The 20,649-nt window shown below is 35.0% G+C and overlaps 4 protein-coding genes and 1 pseudogene across 4 annotated transcripts; 4 read left to right on the top strand and 1 right to left on the bottom strand.

Moving 5' to 3' along the window:
* Nucleotides 1-1,109: 1,109 nt before the first annotated feature.
* Nucleotides 1,110-5,428, top strand: LOC130496109 (sphingoid long-chain bases kinase 1-like). Its single transcript, XM_056987895.1, has 9 exons — nt 1,110-1,257; nt 1,389-1,885; nt 1,974-2,336; nt 2,471-2,564; nt 2,680-2,717; nt 3,164-3,310; nt 3,425-3,524; nt 3,914-4,851; nt 4,938-5,428. The coding sequence occupies exons 2-9, from the start codon at nt 1,481-1,483 to the stop codon at nt 5,082-5,084; spliced, it is 2,232 nt and encodes a 743-aa protein (XP_056843875.1). The 5' UTR covers nt 1,110-1,257; nt 1,389-1,480; the 3' UTR covers nt 5,085-5,428.
* A 221-nt stretch (nt 5,429-5,649) lies between these two features.
* LOC130496110 (ferredoxin-thioredoxin reductase subunit A1, chloroplastic-like) lies at nt 5,650-6,400 on the top strand. Its single transcript, XM_056987896.1, has one exon. It carries the CDS (start codon nt 5,768-5,770, stop codon nt 6,230-6,232), a length of 465 nt encoding a protein of 154 aa, XP_056843876.1. The 5' UTR covers nt 5,650-5,767; the 3' UTR covers nt 6,233-6,400.
* Nucleotides 6,401-11,953: 5,553 nt separating this feature from the next.
* LOC108807850 (uncharacterized) lies at nt 11,954-12,292 on the top strand. Its single transcript, XM_018580092.1, has one exon. It carries the CDS (start codon nt 11,954-11,956, stop codon nt 12,290-12,292), a length of 339 nt encoding a protein of 112 aa, XP_018435594.1.
* A 2,705-nt stretch (nt 12,293-14,997) lies between these two features.
* Nucleotides 14,998-17,580, bottom strand: LOC108807195 (F-box/LRR-repeat protein At5g63520-like; annotated as a pseudogene).
* A 628-nt stretch (nt 17,581-18,208) lies between these two features.
* Nucleotides 18,209-20,145, top strand: LOC108806570 (high mobility group B protein 7). The gene is made up of 8 exons (XM_018578716.2): nt 18,209-18,476; nt 18,588-18,670; nt 18,993-19,044; nt 19,129-19,254; nt 19,336-19,390; nt 19,494-19,538; nt 19,634-19,720; nt 19,798-20,145. Exons 1-8 carry the CDS (start codon nt 18,343-18,345, stop codon nt 19,948-19,950), a joined length of 735 nt encoding a protein of 244 aa, XP_018434218.2. The 5' UTR covers nt 18,209-18,342; the 3' UTR covers nt 19,951-20,145.
* Nucleotides 20,146-20,649: the final 504 nt, after the last annotated feature.

Raw genomic sequence — 20,649 nt, 5'->3', positions numbered from 1 at the left:
TATTTTATTTTGATGGTCAAAGGATTTTGCTCACGTCTTAGTCTTGCTGTATATAGTATGAAATTGCAATGAATATTCCATCCAGAAATTGCATCATTTGTATATATAATTCGAGATTTTATTTAACTAACACAAAAACAATAATGGCTTTTATAAAGTAGAGGATTCTCTTTTAACAATTCTTATACATGAAGCTACACTTCTGGTCGAATTGTATCTTACATTGAACGTATATATAACTTTTTACTTATAATTATTGTATGACATCTTTATGGGAATGGTCCCCTTCGAGAAGAACCATCTTACCGTCTACAAACTTCTTCCACTAATCCTTCTCTAATCATTCTTTTGATTAATGATAAAGTTATTACTAAGCTAAGCTATCAACTGACATAACATCGTCGTTTCTCTAAAAGTTAACTAGTTTTAATTGAGCTAGTAAACATATTGACTAATCTAAAAGCATTGTTAAGAGTTGTATTTGTTTGTCACACAATTCAGAATGTTCGGAGGGATCTAATAGTAGCAGCAAACAAGACCTGGTAAACTCAAGCCCTAGTAGTTCATCACCAATATCCATTATCATGTTTTTTCTTCTTCTAAATTTGGTATATCTGTGGTTGACTTTCTTATTAGTTCTTATAGCTATTCTTTCAAAATATTACTTTTTTATGTCTCGTGTTTTTTACAATAATATAAATAAATACATCAGCAAATGATTTTCAAAAGGGTAGGGAGATTTTATGTTTAACGTAGAAAACAAGAAAAAAAATGGTCATGTTTTATGTTCTAAGCTACTATCGTAAATCTTATATATGTTAATTAGATAAACTTCTTATAAATGGTCCTCCCTATTATAAGTGTACAATAAATAATTGAATCAAATTAATATATAAACTCAAATCTAACAACTGGAAATGAAAACATTATACTTGAATTAAAATTAGTAAAGGGAATATTAGATTTATTTTGCAGATAACGAAATGAAGAGGATAAAATGGGTGGATAAAATATAGAAACATAAATTAAAGTTAAAAGAAATTTGACAAAAAAAGTTAAAAGAAATTAAAATAATAGCGATGAGAGAAATGAAATAAAATATATTAAAATATTGGAAATAAAAGTCCAATAAAGGCTATGTATAGTCGTAATCAAATCGCGAATCTAACAGACTCGACTCATCTCCGCCATCATCGTCTTCTTCTCAGATCCTCCGATCCGGCGTCGTTTCATCACTTCTCCGCCGAGAAACTAAAGGTAAGGAACGAAATAGCTAATAAGCAGCTCTCTCTCTCTCTCTTTTGGTTAAGCGACGATTAGTCTCCAGATTCATTGATTGGATTACGGTCAAACGCTGAATCGATCCTTTGGTACGAATCTTCTTATAGGAACGAAAGCTTCGGAATCGCGTAATCGGATCCGATAATGGTTTCGCTGCTTTGATCATCTCTCGAATCGTTCCGATTTAGCTTTCACGGATATGCAGAAGAGTGGCGTGCATCGGACTCCTTCTCTAAAAGTATCCGTCCCTCAGGGACAACAACAGTCACTCAGACGCTTAGGACTCTGCTCTCAGATCGCCACGGGAGGATCTCAGCAGTCTTCCCCCGTCGTGTTCCCCGAGAAGCGTGGCAAGAAGATTAAGGCCGCGTCTTCGCCAGAGGAGAAAGCAAAAGCTGATGAGCATCGGATTGATATAGGTGGAGGAGGAGATGAGAAGTCTGATTTGTTAGGTAGTCTTGTTTACTCAGGGAAGCTTTTGTTGGATAAGAGAGGGAAAGATGATGCCGCTGACGTGTTTAACAAGAAAGCAGTTGATGCAAGGCTTACTAGGAGAGCTTTGGTTTGGGCCTCTAACGTGCTACAGCTTGATGATGTTGTCTCGGTATAGTTTTTTTCTTTTTATTCTTGAAATCCTGGAGTAGTACACTTACAGAGTCAAGAAACTTATCTATGCTATTTTTTTTTGACAGTTGACGTACAATGTCGGTCTCAAGCATTTCACCGTGCATGCTTATCCTGTTGGTAAAGGTTGCTTCACGAAACCGAAGAGAAGCCGTAAAGATTTCCGTTTTGTTGCACCTAGTGTGGAGGAAGCTGTTCAGTGGGTGGCTAGTTTTGCTGATCAGCAGTGTTTTATCAACTGTTTGCCGCATCCTTTAGTCTCTAAGAAGAAACAGGGTTCGTCTGAATTGTTTTCGGTCCCTATTGATACTCCTCCTGAGTTGGTCTTCAGGTGTAAGAGTGCACCTAAGATGCTTGTCGTATTGAACCCTAGGTCAGGGCATGGACGATCTATCAAAGTTTTCAACGATGTAGTGGAGCCAATTTTTAAGGTATCCTTGTCCATCTTTTTTTTTTATTTGGATGTTGTAGCTTTAGTCTACATCATGATAGATTATGGAACTTTCGTAAAATAATTGCTTTTTTTTTTGTTTATCTTGTGTGTGATTTTGTGAACTCTTAACAGCTGGCCGGGATTAAGATGGAGGTTGTCAAAACAAATAAAGCGGGTCATGCGAGAGAGCTGGCTTCAACTGTCGACATTAGTTTATGCTCAGACGGTACCTATGCTTGGTCCATCACTGAATGATATGATTTACACATATCAGCTTCTAATATCTGTATCTTCATCTTAAATTTTTATTATTACTTATGAGATCTTGATAATTCATGCAGGTATCATTTGTGTTGGAGGTGACGGAATCATCAATGAGGTGTGAAAGTTAGCTTTTCTAAAATATGCTCATTGGTTTTATATTTTCTTTAGGAGTTAAGCTCGAGAATTGCTGTTCATGTTATACCAAACTGATTTTTCCTATCTGCTTTGTTACTTGCCCAAGTGCCGTGCTTCTGAAACAATTTTGTATTGAAACGGAACTTTACTGGTTTGTTTCAGCGTGCGTGCTCACGCCATTCGCAAGCATGCTGAATCATTTTAAGAGTTTAGTAACACTCTCACAACAGAGTGCTGCAGAACTTTGGGATGCATCTTATAGGGAATTACTTACTCGAAACACATGAGAATTTTCACTGTTGATTTGTCCTTCAATGTAGAAGTCTCTATGTAGATTAAGATGCATGGAAAATACAGCTTGATGTTAACCTCTCCTACTTTGGATGGAACTTTCATCTCATTGTCTGCCTCTTTCCAATGTTGCAGGTTCTTAATGGTCTGCTTACTCGAAGCAATCAGAAAGAAGGAGTTTCCATCCCAATTGGAATTGTTCCTGCTGGATCTGATAACTCATTAGTTTGGACTGTGCTTGGTGTTAGAGATCCTATTTCTGCAGCACTCTCTATTGTGAAGGTACTTGGATCTAATATCCTGTTGGCCCCTTATTTTGTTTTCCGGCCAGCATCATTCTTTGTCCTCTGCTTCATTTACTTTTCTCAGCACAAAGGAATTTTTTTTTTGGTTTAGGGTGGCCTAACAGCTACTGATGTTTTTGCTGTTGAATGGATTCACACGGGTGTGATACACTTTGGGATGACCGTCTCCTACTATGGTTTTGTTAGCGATGGTGAGTGGGAATATCTGTGTCCGTTGTCTTGTTAGAGCTTCCATTAATGAACAGTTTTTCAGGTGTTATCAGTTCCGGTTATGTATATCTAGCTTCTTTGTTCATTCCTGTGTCTGCAACTGTATCTTGCATGCATTTTGGAGGATAACTTTTTTATCTTCCTTATTATTCTAGTTTATTTTTTAAACACTGAACTCGTGCAAAATGCTAGAAATTTATGTCCATTTCATTTACGGTTCCCTCTTGTGTTTGATGTATGAGTTTGAGCTATGGATGCTATTTCGTATTTGAGCTATACCAGTACTTTCATGTTTATAATATTCGTCCCCTTCGCTTGCTATACCTAAACTGCATGGGTTTTAAACTGTTCTGTGATTGGTTATTTGCAGTTCTGGAGCTCTCCGAGAAATATCAAAAACGCTTTGGTCCTATGCGTTATTTAGTAGCTGGATTTCTCAAGTTCATGTGTTTGCCAAAGTACAGCTACGAAGTGGAATATCTTCCGGCGCAAAAAGAGGACCCAGAAGGCAAAACCAGACTTGAAAGGGAAGTTGTTGATATGCAAGATCTCTACACGGATGTAATGAGGAGATCAAGCAGAGAAGGATTGCCTAGAGCCTCTAGTTTATCAAGTCTCGACTCTATAATGTCCCCAAGCGCAGGCGAACTAGACACATGTAGCAGCACACATGCCAGCGCCGAGCCATCTGAATATGTTCGTGGAATAGATCCTAAAATGAAGCGCATGTCCTCCGGCAGAAGAGATATCGCAGCTGAGCCAGAGGTTATTCATCCTCAAGGACAGTCAACAACTCCTAGCTGGCCAAGGACAAGGTCAAAGTCAAGAACGGATAAAGGATGGATGGGGTTAACATCCGTGCAGGATCCTCCTCCAACTAGAAGTTCATGGGGAAACACCGGCGCTCACGACAGAGGAGATATTTCATCTACTGTATCCGACCCGGGTCCGATCTGGGACGCGGGGCCCAAATGGGACAGTGAACCATATGCTTGGGATTTAGAGAACTCGATCGAGCTGCCAGGTCCTCCGGAGGATATAGAGACAGGACTGCGGAATCAAAGCATGACACCGAGGTTCGAAAATAAATGGATTGCTAGAAAAGGACATTTCCTTGGGATCATGGTGTGTAACCACGCTTGTCGGACCGTGCAAAGCTCCCAAGTCGTGGCACCCAATTCAGAACATGACGATGGTACAATGGACATGCTATTGGTTCACGGGTGTGGAAGAATGAGGTTGATTAGGTTTTTTATCCTTCTGCAAACCGGTCGACACCTCTCGCTTCCATACGTAGAGTGTGTAAAGGTAACTCTTTTTTCTTCCTTGTGCTAGTGTTAAAGCCTCGACGAGAGTGTGGTTTGATCAAAATGCAATTGAAAAAATTGAATCAGGTGAAGTCGGTTAAAATAAAGGCGGGAAAGCAGACGCATGATAGTTGTGGTATAGACGGAGAGCTGTTTGCATTGAATGGAGAAGTGATATCGACGATGCTACCGGAACAATGCAGATTGATCGGTAATGCTCCTGAACGACATTAGTAGTTATATTAAAATCTCATCAAATTATGTGGATGGAAAGAGAAGAGTCCAGGTGGTGTCTGTAGGTTTCTTTTTTTTGGGGTGTTGTTTTTGATCTGGTCGGCGGCGTCAATAGCTCTGTGAAAAGAGGAATAAGTACCATCCTTCCCTTTTGTAATCCATAAGTTCCCTAAACCCCTAAACCTTTTGTGTATTCTTTTATCCTTTTCTTCGTGTGTGTTTTGAAATATATATATAGATATGTACCATAAAACATGGGTTATCCGACAATGGTTCGTGTGTTTCGCTTGAATTTGTCAACCGGTTTGGTTATAATGTATACTACTTGTAGATGCCTTTTATCATACACATTGGTAGTGAGTGATCTCACATCTTAATGCCCAAGCCACTAAACACTTGTACATGAGAAAATATCATCGTTACACTTTATATTCTGCAGCAGCATTCCTATCAGCCGCACGTTCCTGATCCCGTGAAATTATCGCATTGTCTTTTTCAAAGGACACGTGTGTCTTAGTATTCACTCTTATCCATTTAATTTCCTAAACCTTTTTATTAGTGTATCACTTTTATTACAGAACAGAGAAAACGAAACAGTTGTTTATTTTTTCCGACAGATTGATTCCACTTTCCCAAATCTTCTACCAAACACACATATTCTCCTCTCTCGGCGGCACTCAGGTATGAGTAGCCCCATCGCTTTGTCACCGGCCTTCTCCGCCGCCGTTCTCCCTCCGTCCTCACACGGGCTCAAATCTTGCATCGTCTCGCCTCTCGCCTCTCAATCTCGAATCAAACGAACCAGCTCGAGAAGAGCTTCCACGATGACGGTTCGATGCGACGTAGCTGTGTCAGTGAACGCAGAGGAGGCCGAGCTTTCGGAAGAAGAGATCGAAGCGAAAGGAAAGGTGGGATCTTTGGTCAGAGTGACTGCGCCGCTGAAGGTTTACCACGTGAACCGCGTCCCGGAGATTGATTTGGAAGGGATGGAAGGTAAGCTCAAGGACTACGTCGCCGTGTGGAAAGGGAAAAGAATATCAGCTAATCTTCCTTACAGGGTCGAGTTCTTCAAAGAGGTTGAAGGTCGTGGTCCTGTTAAGTTCGTCGCTCATCTCAAGGAAGACGAGTTCGAGTTCATCGAACCATGATGATGAAAAACAACAAAAGGCAACATTGTTTCTTTCTCTCACTCTCTGTTGTTCTTTTGTTTTACTGAAAAACTTGGGAGTGGAGAATGATTTGTATGTACTGAGAATATACTGATGTATGTGTATGTATACCTTTAGCAATCATATACATAATCAGCTCTTCACCTCTCCCATTTGTTATCATTGATTCATCTATTCCCTTAATCTCGTTACTGATTTCTTAGAGTTGCTTGGATTGGAAGAGACGAAAGTTGGATCTTTGATATAGTTCATAAGCGGAATTTAGTTTGTGATTGTTTTAAACTCTTCCTTGTCAAGATCAAGTTCCAACTTGTGGGAAGTTTGCAATTCAGACTAGCTAGGCATCATTTAAAATGTAGAAAATGTTTGATCTTGATACATGTATAGACTTCATCGTCTTAGTCTACAAGATTTGGAGTTTGCAACTGAGTCTAGCTAGAAATGTAGAAGATGTTGGATCTTAATCACGACGGCAAGGGTAGTAGTAGATTCAGGGTTTTTGGGGATAACAATGATTCTACTAGATTTGAGTTTGGACTTGAGACTAAAATCGTCGAGAAAGTAATATGTTGTCTCATCCAGTGGGGTGGGGTGGAGTGAAAATTGTACCGTTTTTATTGTTGATTACATGTTCATTGCCCAACGCTCTGCTTTTTTTTTTCTAATGTGGATTTGTTTCCAAGGGGAGTCTAAAGCTGATTCTTTACAAAGTTAACCATAAGAGTTTGGAAGGCTAGATCATCCCCCGAGTTAGTTGTTTCTCCTTGTACACTCTTAGCTTTGTCTTTGCGTTGGGGAAGCAGAAATCTCTGATTTGCTCTAACCTTTGTGTGTGTAGAGAGAGGGACACAAAGAGAGAGAAGCCATATGGGTTGGTCTTCTAACTATTATTCTTATATGAATACTACCTAGAGTTTCAGCTAAAGATACATGTTCAGTGTTCTGCTATTATTATTAACACATCAACATAATTTTTAGTGGTTTTTCGGGAAAACAGTCATTTCATACCTAACATATCGCAATATGTTCAATTCATACCCGACTTATATGACCGTGCCAAAATATACCTAAATATATATGGATGTGCCAAAACATACCCGACTTATATTTTTTTGGCAAAATCATATAGTAGTCGCCACATCAGCTGCCTTGTCATCTATTTTTGTTTGCGTGGATGCAACGTCAGCTAATTTTGCTGGCAAATGTGCCATGTATATAAATTATTAAAAAACTAAATAAATTTGTTATAAAAATAAAATTTTATAATTTTTTATTATTTAGTAAAATTAATAAAAATTAATTAATTAAATTTAAATCTTATATAAGAGATATATTCGTAAATATTTTGATCCTATACAAAAAAACGTCCTAATAAGAGTTATATATGTATTGTAATGATTCAAATCTAATGCTAGTTTGCAGACGCGTTACTCTTGATTAATTATGATTGTGTTAATCTAAAATTTATAATGTAAATAACATACCCATAATTAATAAAGCGTAATATGATTTATTTTTACCCTTGATTAATAAAACGTAACATAATTTATTTTTACGCTTTTCTAATCATGGGTATGTTATTTACATTTGAAAAGATTAGATTAAATGTAAATAACATACCCATGATTAATAAAGCGTAACATGATTCATTTTTACGCTTTATTAATCATGGATATATTATTTACATTTAAAAATTTAGATTAACACAACTATGATTAATCAAGAATAACATGTCTTCAACACTTGCATTGGATTTAAATCATTAAAATACATATATAACTCTTATAAGAACGGTTTTTGATATAATCGAAATCTCTTATATAAGATTTGAATTTAATTAATTAATTACTTTTTTGTTAATTTTACTAAATAATATAAAATAAAAATTTTATTTTCTAAAAATTTATTTTTATAACAAAAAAAAAATTAGCTGACGTTACATCCACGCGAGCAAAAATAGATGACATGGCAGCTGATGTGGTGACTGGTATATAATTTTCCAAAAAAATAAGTTGGGTATGTTTTGGCACAGCCATATAAATTCAGGTATGTTTTGGCACGGCCATATAAGTCAGGTATGAATTAAACATATCGCGATATGTTGGGTATGAAATGGCCGTTTTCCCGTTTCTTGGGTCTCATCTTCGATCTTCAATCTCATGTTCTGCGTTATTAATTTTGTGAGATGCTCCATTAAGGCCCATTAAGTTAGTGAATTCGGCCCAGAAATAAGAAGAAATGGGGTTGAACAAAACTAAGTCAACAAAGGAACAAAGAACATATAGTCAACTTTCTCCTATAAATAGAGAGGATTTCGCTTAGGAATATTTCACAAACATACATCAACTCAGTAGATAATTAAAGTTTATACTTATAGATTTATCATGTTAAACATTGTTATTAACAAATTCATCGTTTTTGTAGCCGATTTCGCCACACTTTTAATTGCAACTAATCATGATTTTTATAATCAACATTTCCAGATAACTTACCATCTGTATATTTTCGAACACATCAAATTCATATTCAACCGTTTTTACCGAGCAAGAAGGATTCCAATTTAAATCTTGAATATATAAGTAAAATTGTTTCAAGTTTCACTCTGAAGAAAGTTCTTAACCTTAACTTAACTTAGGGTAGCTCATAGCTGATAGATGCCAAACCAAATGTAAAACATTTAAAGAAGAGGAAGAAGAAAGAAAAGACTAAATTAAAGACATAATAAAAACAAAACTTGGAAAAAGGGCATTCTCTAAAAACTGCAATAAACCAACCGACTGGAGATTACTTGAGAAAATGAAATTGCCAAAACCATGTAACGGTATTGTCATCAACTACCTAATAAAAACAAAACTATTCCTTTGTATGAACATAAGAAAATACAACACAATTGTTTTCTGATATAATAAAACGAGTTTTTTAAAAAAAAAGGAGAAATTGACTGTGAAGTAGCAAACCTCTGCTCTGCGTTACGTTAAGAGACAACGACCATACATGACTAATGGCTTTTGCTGTACAACTTACCCTTCTACACCTTCTACGTATCCTCCTCTTTTATTCCCAAACCAAGTCGTTCACTTTCGTTTGTCTCTTTTGTAGATTTAGATTCTCTTCTTGGATCCTACTTTTTCTTTATCTCAATTTTATTGAGCAAAATATTCTAGCTAGTTTAAACAATTTGTATGAACTTAAACACAATACGAAAAGAAGAAAATACAACCATCAATTCAAATTTTGGCTAGGATGTAAATTATTCCCCATGGACTTGAGATGCATGTAAGTAACGTAATGTTTTGTGGCATTAAACTTACGTCTGGTGAACAGTCTTATATATGTCAAATATTAGCTCCCACCTGTAATTCAATGCCTGATGAAACTGTATAGTCTTATAGTATGCATGTGATTCTCTGAAGAATGGATGTAATAATCATAAAGTGTAAATAAATAAATAAATAAGCGAGAGGTCAACATCAATTCTCCCTCTTGGTACAACAAAGATAGATACTGCTTTTTATAAGTAGTCGTCCTCCTTCACGTTTGACTTTATTTACACTCTTTTCACTTTGCAGCTCTCTCTATCCTATCTTTGGGCGACCCCTCCAGAAAAGAAGAAGAAAATATGGGATGCATGGAGCTTGGGAAGAAAAAGAAGAAGCTGATAAGAAGCATTTTGTGGAGAATCAAAGCGAAGGTTAAGAAGATGAGATCACCAAGAGACAAGAATAAGAAGCAGACCAGTTTCAACTATGATCCTCTTAGCTATTCTCTTAACTTCGACTCTCCTTAAACCGAATATATGTCTTCTTTCTGTTTTCTTCTTCTTCTCCATATCAGCTTGTGCGGTATTTTTATATGTATGTTTCTAATTCTAGGTATGTTGTTTTCTTCTTCTATGACTATGTATTAGGTTTCTATTAAGTTATTAACGTATTGTTTAAGTTCATCATCTTCCCTAAATTTAATTTCCAGTGTATTAGGTTTCTATTAACATATTGTTTAAGTTCATCAAATCTAGTGTTTTACTTCTTTAACTGAAAATATGATAATTATATAGTTTGAGTGATATTAAACTGTATTCGTTATATAAAATGTTTATTTTTTCATTATGGAGGTAAAAGGTTAGTCTATAATCTCCCAATGATATCATACACTGTAAGAAACACAGAGAGAGAGAGTTTCTACACATAGTCACCTATCTAATCATGTTGACTTAAGATTCATTTAATTATCAGTAGAAAAATGAAGAGAGAGTTAAGACAATTGAACCATTAGATATTCCGCAAAAGCCATCCTAACTTGGATTATAGTCGTATAGATATCTACCGTGGTCTTCATAGCCATTTAGTCTTTATTACATGCATGTTTATATATTTACTATAAATATTATAAGCTATACACAAAAAGGGAGACTAGACTTGAAAAAAAAAGAGAGAGGGAAGAGAGGGGTCTGAGATTCTCTGAGGTGGGCACAGTAAGCAAGAAGTGGTAAATTCACCTTCCCATCACCCTAAAACCCTAAATGTCTTCTCAGCTCTGCAACACCCCACATGGCTATCTTACTTCACAGCCTTTTTCAGATCTTTACCGTTATGCACACACGGTGCTAATTTTACTATTTTTTATCTAACCACGTTTTAATCTAAATTTAGTCATGTGCATATAAAAAAAATTAAAGTTATGTTTCTCATTATATAAGTTTTGTATTGGAGGGCACTATACAAAAGCCCTTAGCTTTAATTTTTTTTTTTTTTTTTTGGTCATGAAAACTTAAGAGCAGTCTTAAGGACAGCACTTATTTAAAGACTTTTCCCTGCTTTTTCTTCTCGGTCATCTCCCCTTCACCCTTAAGGGCTTCCCAATAATGATGGTCTTAGAGCATCATAATCAGTCAAGTTTACTGGTCTTTTAGCTATATAAGTATACTAGGTAACACGATGTTTTGGTACATGTAAACATGTCATGTAAATGCTGATGAGTATAAATTAGACCACTGTAATTCTCCTTACATAATCCCTCTTGTCACGGCCAAAATGCTTTAATCAAATGCATGCAGTCATACAGACAATGTGATCTTTGGTTGTATCTTTTTAGGCATATAATGAAATGATTTGATTAAATGAATCCAGGAGGTTAAATTAATATTGCAAGCTCAAGGTATTAGTAATTAACTTTCTTGGGGGCATATAAGTCGTGTGTTTCTTGAGGAGAATTATTGTCGCTGACCAACTCGATTCCCATTTTTGGCCAAAATGTGATTTTACTGAATATATTTCATCTTACTAGTATATTTCTTTAAAAACTGACTAGAGCTAAAACTAGGTGCGAGAGACCATTGTTTTCATAATTGCTTAATTGAATGTTGAGACTAAAATCAATATATACCGGAATAAGGTTATAAAATGTAAGTGGGCCAAATACTTTCATAACTTTCACATCTCCCGTTTCAAAACTTCATCAAGAACACACTCGATTTACAGTTTTCAACTCAGCTTAATGTGGGAATATTTAATACATTGAAACCTGAATGGATTGTGAGTTACATTTGGAAACCAAATTTATTATTTATATGTTACTCTTCTACTTATTAAACAAATTCTTTACTTCCTGATCTATAAAGACTAGGTTTCTCCCTATATCCGAAACCATCTAAACATCTAAAATCTAAACCAAAAACGAAAAGATATCTAACTAGTAAGAAAGATGGGTAGAAAATTTATTGTCTCAGTGATCTTAGCCGTAATCCTTTGTGCTGTCACTCAAGGTGAAGCCCAACTCCAGATGCCACTGACGATTCCTGGATTTTTTACCCCTGATTCACCTGTTAATCTGATAAAATGTTGGTTGTCTCTCTTCAGTGTCGAAGGATGTGTACTTGAAATCTCTAAGTCAATTTTCTCAGGAAAATTTGAAAATGTTGAAGCAGCATGTTGCAAAGCATTCTCAACTTTAGACGCAAATTGTTGGCCTCACATGTTTCCACTGAATCCATTCTTTCCACCTCTTCTCAAGGACAATTGTGCTGGCACTCTAGATTTGTAGAGTATTCTCTACTCTCTAGCTATAAGAAGTTTTTATGTTTAGTTATTTTTGTTGGCAAAATACGAACTTATATCTATCTTTTGACTATGAATATCCTCAATAATTTAAAAGCTCTTAGTAATCATCAATCATAAGTTTTAACTTATGCTTGTGAGACACAAAATTAAAGAATGTGATTTAAGAAAAAATTGTGTTAGACAAAAAGTCTTGGTCTGGAATAGGTGAAGCTGCGTAAATAATTAATACTCCCTCTGTTTCATTATAAGTGTCGTTTTATACTTGTGCACACGGATTAAAAAAGCATTTAGTTTTGCATATTTTTAATATAAAAGCATCATTACCGATATAATTCAACCAATAGAAAAATAGAATGGAGAATAAAGTTAATAAATTTTGCATTGAAACTCTAAAACGACACTTATTTTGCAACGAAAAAAAATTCTCTAAAACGACACTTAATATGAAACGGAGGGAGTAGTATATAAAACTACTTAAAATAAATAAAAATTATTTGTGGTTTTAAAAATTATAATTAAAGTTAATATCTAAGTAGTAGTTAAGTCTACCTAAAATTTTCTAGTTGATTTAATATTATGGATGATTTTTAGTTTATAGATCCTACTGCCTAAATAATAAAAACTAGATCATCACCCGCTCGACCGAGCGGGAGTCATTTTTTTTTTATCTTTGTTTTTACTAAATGTTATACATGATCGCCAATGTGTATTAATATAAAATTTTGATAAATAACAATGTTCTACTAATGTACTTAAGTAAGCAATGTGTTTAATTACTAAATTTGATTTTTAAATTTTATAATAACGTAAAGTAGATTTTTTCTGTATTATTTAAAATATATAGTGCTATATATTTTGTATTTTCAACATTTATCATACAAAACTTATATTGGGGTATTATTTATATGAAAATATGTGTAACATAATATATTTATATATTATATAAACTATGCACACCCGCACGGGTTTTATTTTTAAAATGTATTCTATATTGTTTAGTTTTATGTAGTATCGAGTTTGTATAATTCAATTTTGTGTTTAAAGAACAATATCAAAACTGTCTTTCGTATGTAAAAATAACATTTTGCAAGCACGAGTTGTGTCTTTTTATTGTAACACAAAATTTTATATAAAACTTATGTTTTTTTTGTACATTACGAAATTTAATTTTTTAAAATAATTATTACGTAATTTCAAAGCGAATTTTATCTCTGAGGTCTAATATATTTTGTGTGTAATGGTTCAAAGCATTTCGATATATATTATATTTCATTTGGTTTGTTTTTAGTATTATTGTATAAGTATAATACTATACAATATTACTATATTCTATACAATATATGAAGCTATGTGTTATTTGTTTTTAGAAAGTAGATTAGGCCCAACGTAGTTATAAGATAGTCATATCTTTATGTTGTGTCTATGACTTATCTACCTAATGTTATTCATACTAATAAATTAATATGGCCAATGAAAATATACTGATCAATTTAAAATGATTGTATAAGGTAATTATAGAACGATTATATTTTTTTAGTATTCTTAGTATATATCTTATTTAAATCGACATGTAATAAATGTAAAAATCATATATGGAATATGGACAAAGAAGAATTGTATTTAAGGAAAATACATCAATGCAAAATTAGACTATGGTACGTAATATATATAAAGAATGAGACATTTAATTAATATATAAGGTCCACTTTTAAAAATCCACCTAGAAGAAGTTGTAATGTTCCTGTTTTAATAAGATAGATGTATAATATTTATAACTTAAAAAAACGTTTGTTTGTTGTACTTTTAGAGAAAGAAAAACTAATTACGACTGGCAAAAATTAGTAGAAATCTGTAAATTTAAAAATAAAGTTACACCATAATTTGTTCTTATGATTTAAAAATAAATAAAGCTAAAAGGTAAGATAAAATGCAAATGTGAAATTATGTTAAAATGTAAGTATATACTATATAGCCTGAACAAAATTAAATTTATAAACTAAACCAAAGATATAGTCATAGATTTTTTAATCTTTTTTTGAAAAAGATATAGTCTTAGATGGTAAGGTTTTTATATATATCATTATGAGGTTAAAAGCAGTATTTTGTTGGCTTAAAATATGCTAAGAAATTGTTTTAGCCAGATATCCTTATTAGTAATAAAAAGGCATAATAAATGTTTATTATATATATTCAAACGTTAACAATGTAGAGAAGGCAATTAAAAACACGCAATAATTAATGTGAATGAATTGATAAGTACCTAAATAAAACTTGGCAAATTAGCAACCCACTCAACCATTAATTATCTTTATTCAAAAAATTAGTAATTCACTAAAACATTAGCAATTCTGTCTTCGCTATGCTTTTCAAGCAGTGATGTATGGAGTCTGGCGAGAACGTAATAGAGTTAACATAGTGAGAAATTGTTGTCTGTGGAGGTGATAAAGAAAATGACAGATAAGGAAATAAGAAATAAGCTGAGTTTATTGAAATCCAAGAGAATGAAAGGGATGGAAGATGTTTTGCAACTCTGGTTTGCAACTAGAGTTTGATTAGCTTTCTTATCAAATTCAGTTTGTATAGATTTCCAGTTTAATCATGGGTAGCAAAACATTTTGTAGAAAGGCTTTTTCTGAGGAATACAATTTAACATTCTTTCAAAAAAAAAGTTAGCAATTCAGTAAACCATTTTTTTGAAACATTAATAATCTTTATTCAACGTAGAAAAATGCAGCTAACTAACCCTCCCCACAGTACATGCATAATAGAGAAGAGAACCTCAGCCTCTGTCATCATCACTTACAATCTAAATCACTTGTAAACGAGACATGTTAGGATTAAGAACATGCATACGAGACAATAAGATACACAGAACTAACAACATGAAGACATCTCCGACTGCTAGTTTCTTCCTCCTCCTCCACGAAAAAGCCTCTTCCGATCTCACCGTCACAGAATACACCACCAAAACGCAACTCCGGGAAGTTCTCCAAAAACGGCGAGCTGTCTGCGTTTGGACGACCAAAGAAGGAGTCACCACGTCCACTATCAGCGAAAACAAAACCTCCAACAACTTGCTGTTTATTCGGTTTGGACACGATGTCTCTAAGCTGCGAAGATACATCACTCAGTGATGCTTCAGCCACTTTGACATCAGGGATGTAAACTTGCATATGGTCACCCGTTTTGATTCCAGCGCCTTTGAGTGCAAGATACTGTTCATCGGCTCTGAATAAACCAAAAAAAAAACAAAAAAAGTCATAAACGGGTCAAAAGGAAACTCATTCATGTAAATGAATCTTTACCCAGTAACTTGATGAAACACAAGTGAGGCAATGATCTCTGGCTTCTGCTCCAAACCAACTGAGTATTTTCTTCTTTTTATCACTCCAATGTATGGATCAGCCACCTGGAGCGGGTTTCCTAACTGGATTTTCACATCATTTTAGCATACCAAGTCGTGAGAATAAGATAAATGGTTTTCAGATGCGTACGGACCTGATTTACTTCTATGTCATCTAGAATCTGTTCTCCATTGAGAACCTCTGCTTCTCCAATTCTTTTTTGCAGTCATAAGTGTAGCAGGCCCAGTAGGCGGAGTACTAGGCAGAGAAGTAAAGACCTTAGCGACCTTGTACCTCAAATCAACCGGTGAGATTCCTCTTGACATTGCAGTGTGAAACTGAACTCTTCCAGCATCTGCTTCATTTAGTAGGCACACAACAAAATGTTTTCTCTTGGTTTTATTTTCAAGTAGATGATATTAAAAAAGAAAACAGACACTAATTACCAACGGGTCTGTGTCTATCTCTTGCGAAGATTAGACATGCAAGAACTCTGATCTTGCCTTCATGCAACTCAACATTTGTTAATTCATTAGCTCGTTTATGTAAAAACTCTCCCCTTTGAGCACCGACGATAATGGTTTCTGCAGGCATGGCATAGTCTGCAATACCAAACAAATTAAACTACAATAATAGCAAAAGAATGAATACATTTTGGTTTGAAAAAAAATGTAACCATAAGGCAGTTACTCATACCCAATTTTCGAATGATAGGTTCTGTGGCATGAGCATCCTCCTACAAAACACACACATAAGCATAGAAATTGAATACGATCCACACGTATGTATGACACAAGTTGGAACACAAAAAGTATAGTTCTCTCACCCCGAAGAGCATAAGACAGGCTGGTGCAGCAGCATGATCTGAAACCTCGGACATGAAATTCCTAACATCCATCACAAATTTGTCTCCAATAATCGCTTCAGTTTCCTGCAAAGAAAATCCACAAGAGACCAATTATATTCATAAAAGAAGGGGCATTATGATAGTACATGGATAGTCCTTCCTTTACCTCTTTCTTGTAAGAAAATGAAACAAAAAGTTTGTTAGATATATATATATATATATATATATATATATATATATATATATTACCGGTTTTGCTTGAGTTACAGGAATAACGTCGACTTTGATTCCTGGAAAGTATCCAATGGTCAGCAGTACAGCAAAAGTTGGACTAATGTGCATGCCCTGGTCATTCTGTTTGACCTGTAAACATTGATATATAAGCTTTAGAAAAAAAAAAAAAACTCAAATCTGAAAACAAATAAAAAAACCTCTGCAGCAGCCTTGTCGTTACAAGCTTCTTTTCCCAATACTCCTTCAACTATGGATACAATAACAGGAACCCTTGTTCCCACTCTTTCAGTTATCTAACATACACATCCATCATGTATGGGCATTTTTAAAAAACAACATTTTTTATAATATATATACACTAACAAAACGTGGGAAGAGATTAAGGAGCATTATACCATATTCAAAGTTACTTCCATGTTCCCCCACATGTAATGTTCGCAATGACGAAATCTGGTCTGATTGGCTCAGACAAAGCTTTGTCAAGTGCTTCTTCTACAGCTTTCTTCTATACAAAGATAACATCAACACACTAAGCTCGACACGAGAGCTCACTAAGACCATGACGAATTTAGGGTTTCTAAGCTTATAACAGGGAAGAGAGAGGCTTACGAAGAGTTGATCGGGGTTTCTGGAGAAAGCTGAAACCATTTTGGGGCGAGAGAGGATGTGATTGCAGACGATGTTCCATGATCGGTTGACGCAGGAGGCTAAGGAAAACGGTTTCGCCGGTAAACGTTGGAGAATGTTCTGTAGAAGGTCATCGTTCATGGAGGCGATCAACGTCGTCATATCTGCTGCCCTCTTCCATCTTCTTCTTCGTCTATGTATTTGGTTCTTTTCCGGCGAATGTATTTGGGCTTTTTTTTTTATTGTTCAACAGATATTTGGGCTTTTTATTTTACAAATTATTTTGGGCTTTCTAAATATAAGCCCAAATATATATTATCTTTCCCATTTGTGGGCATAAATGATTGGTAAAAGCTTATTTTGATTTTTAAAAAGGCAATTCTCTCAAATAGCATTTTTTAAGTTTTTATCACAAAATAGTACTCAAAAAGTAAAATAATCAAATAGCACATGAAAATATATTTTTTTAACTTTTATATATATATATATATATATATATTTTTTTTTTGATGTTGAAAGATACCCACTAATAAAGGCCTTCATATATTCCATGTAAATTGGGCCGGACAATTTGAAGTTACTTATATATTAGGCATATTCGAATTTATAGAAAAACGGGCCTTGTGGCCCAAATATTTTTAACCGCGAAAACAAACAAAGAAAAAAGACCGCGAACATCAAAATGGCACGAGAAGCCAATCTAAACCGTTTATTCCCCCATCGCTAAAGCAAAACCAACAGTGGATTAGATCACCAGCTCACAGATCCGCGTCAAAACTCAAAAACAACAGTTTTTATTTTTTATTTTTCGCGGGATTTAATATTGGCGCCACAACTTTAGCGAAAACGAGTTTCGTTTCCCTCTCAATAACCTCCCTTTTTCTACTTCACTCCGCTTCTCCCAAACTCTCTCATCGATTCGATCTCAAAAGAAAAAAAAAAGATTACATTCTCTCCTTCCGATCTAGAAAAACGAAAGAGATGGCCGGTGGTGGTTCGAAATCAACTGCGCCCAAGGCGAGGAAGAGAGTCGATGCTGAAACCAAACCCGAAACCACCGCTAACAACAACAACACCTTACTTCGCGCCAAAGACGGCAGCGCCTTCGTTCGATGGTTAGTAAACTCATTCTTCTAGATCTGCTCCGACCTAATTTGATTGGGAAGCCTATAACTTTCGATTTGAGTGTTTCTGACGCGATTATGTTAATTTAATGCGATTTACAGCGAAGGATGCAACAAGAACGTAGCGGTTGCGCTTATCAGTATGCATAATTGTAGCCTCGACGCTAAAATTCGTGTCAATCTCGGTAAAAATATCTCTCTCTCTCTTCCTTTTTCCCAGATCTTTCGGTTTAATATTGTTAGTTCGGTTTGGTTAGGTTGGTTCACACATAATCAGCTGAATTGAACCTAAAACAATCCGGTTTAGCAATCAGTTAGTTCTGTTTTAAGAAATTCTACGGAACTAAAATGAAGTTTTCTATTTCCGGTATTGGTTATAGGTTCTGGTAAAATAATCGAATACTTTGGTTAAATCCGGTTCAATCGGTTTGGAATTTAATGAATTTGATTGTATCTGAGTAAATGATTAGCTTTCTCTCTCTTTTTTTTGATGTTAATTGTTTTCAGAAGCTCAAGTTGTTGAGACACAAACCGAAGCTAAGAAGAAACCTGTTGAGAGGTGAAGACTTCTTTCTGATTCTATCTATCTATTTGGTTTCTATATTGTGAAGTTCTTGATATTGTTGTTTGGATTCGTCTTCAGGAAGAAGTCAACATCTGATGAACCTAAGGCAAAGAGAGTAAGGAAGGCCAAGGATGAGAATAAGAAGAAGAGCTCTTCTTCCTCTAACAAGCCCAAGCGACCTCTTACTGCCTTCTTCATCTTCATGTAAATCTTCATTCTCACTTCAAAAATCTTCTCTTTTATATACTGTCAGAGATGATGATGATGTTGCCTTTCAATTTGCAGGGCTGATTTCCGCAAAACTTTCAAAGAAGAGAATCCTGACGCTGGCGTTAAGGATGTAAGAATCTATAACCGAGTTTTGTTACTTTAACTTGATTAGTACGGCAAAGTTTTGTAGGATTAAAATTCCACCGTGTTATATTATCTATGTGTTTTTGTAGGTTGCAAAACAGGGTGGTGAAAAGTGGAAGTCTTTGGATGAGGAAGTGAGTTTACTCTGTTATTTACTTCTTTCCTGAGTTTTGTTGTGATTTTGCTTAATTGTGGTCTTAACTCTAGTTGTGTTCTTTTGATCTTGTAGGAGAAGAAAGTTTATTTGGATAAAGCTGCTGAACTAAAGGCAGAGTATAACAAGTCACTTGAGAGCAGCAACGATGCTGATGAGGAAGTATGTGTTTCGTTTATTTATTGTCTTTGTCTTTCCTTTTGCTTTGAGTATTAAGATGATATGGTCACCACTTTCAGGAAGTTGATGAGGAGAAGGAAGCTGATGATGCTGATGAGAAACAGTCTGATGAGGCTGAGGAGAAGCAAACTGATGAGGCTGAGGAGAATGAAGGTGAGAACAAAGAGGCTGAAGGTAAAGAAGAGGAAGATGAGATTTTGGATGACTACTAGACATGTTAAAATCTTTCTTTGGTTTAATCTCAATGAAATGGATTCAACTCTTTATCCTTATGGTGCATTGTAAATTTTGAACTTTCATTAGTTATCTTAAGATGGTTGGTGTGAGCATGTGAGGTTTCTGTAGTTCACTCCTTTTGTTTATTCGAATGTGACCCGTTCATTCTCTTTAAAAAAATATTTGTAACTTTTAGTTGACCAATCAAAACCATTTCCCCCAAAATCCCCATCGAAGTTTATTTTTACTCAGCGTCAACATACATATTATAGTCAAACTATCTTTATCTGAATAATTAAGGACATGGATGATGAACACTATAAAGCTTATCAATTGAATGGGTTACAAATAATATAGTTATTGAATTCCACGATCTCTGTAGGATAAAAATGGGCGATGCAAAAAAAAAAAAAACTAGGAATGATAAATCATATACAAACACAATAATCATATTCAGAAAATAGGAAATACAAAACATTAAATTGACACAGTCTTCACAATGCGACAGTGAGAGGTTCACAAAGTCACACTCATCATCTGACCTGTATTAGTCAAGTAACCTTCATCATCAATGGCTCCCAAATGGTGCAAATCGTGCCAGGCCCGAAGGTAGGCCGGAGGATGAGGAGAATCAATAAAATCGAAGTCTAACCATTCATGCACACCCAGTTGTTTCAAGGTTAGTAACGTGTTCG

Source organism: Raphanus sativus, chromosome 6, assembly GCF_000801105.2.
Source record: "Raphanus sativus cultivar WK10039 chromosome 6, ASM80110v3, whole genome shotgun sequence".
NCBI lineage: Eukaryota > Viridiplantae > Streptophyta > Magnoliopsida > Brassicales > Brassicaceae > Raphanus > Raphanus sativus.
The sequence above is the reverse complement of the archived record's forward strand: the minus strand, read 5'-3'. Positions and strand labels throughout refer to the sequence as shown.

Bases quoted from the DNA above. Each gene is read 5' to 3' on its own strand.
- LOC130496109 (XM_056987895.1), top strand. From the start codon at position 1,481: ATGCAGAAGAGTGGCGTGCATCGGACTCCTTCTCTAAAAGTATCCGTC. The intron at 1,886-1,973 runs GTATAGTTTTTT...TTTTTTTGACAG, and splicing joins AGCTTGATGATGTTGTCTCG to TTGACGTACAATGTCGGTCT. The intron at 2,337-2,470 runs GTATCCTTGTCC...AACTCTTAACAG, and splicing joins TAGTGGAGCCAATTTTTAAG to CTGGCCGGGATTAAGATGGA.
- LOC130496110 (XM_056987896.1), top strand. From the start codon at position 5,768: ATGAGTAGCCCCATCGCTTTGTCACCGGCCTTCTCCGCCGCCGTTCTC.
- LOC108807850 (XM_018580092.1), top strand. From the start codon at position 11,954: ATGGGTAGAAAATTTATTGTCTCAGTGATCTTAGCCGTAATCCTTTGT.
- LOC108806570 (XM_018578716.2), top strand. From the start codon at position 18,343: ATGGCCGGTGGTGGTTCGAAATCAACTGCGCCCAAGGCGAGGAAGAGA. The intron at 19,045-19,128 runs GTGAAGACTTCT...ATTCGTCTTCAG, and splicing joins AAGAAGAAACCTGTTGAGAG to GAAGAAGTCAACATCTGATG. The intron at 19,255-19,335 runs GTAAATCTTCAT...TTCAATTTGCAG, and splicing joins ACTGCCTTCTTCATCTTCAT to GGCTGATTTCCGCAAAACTT.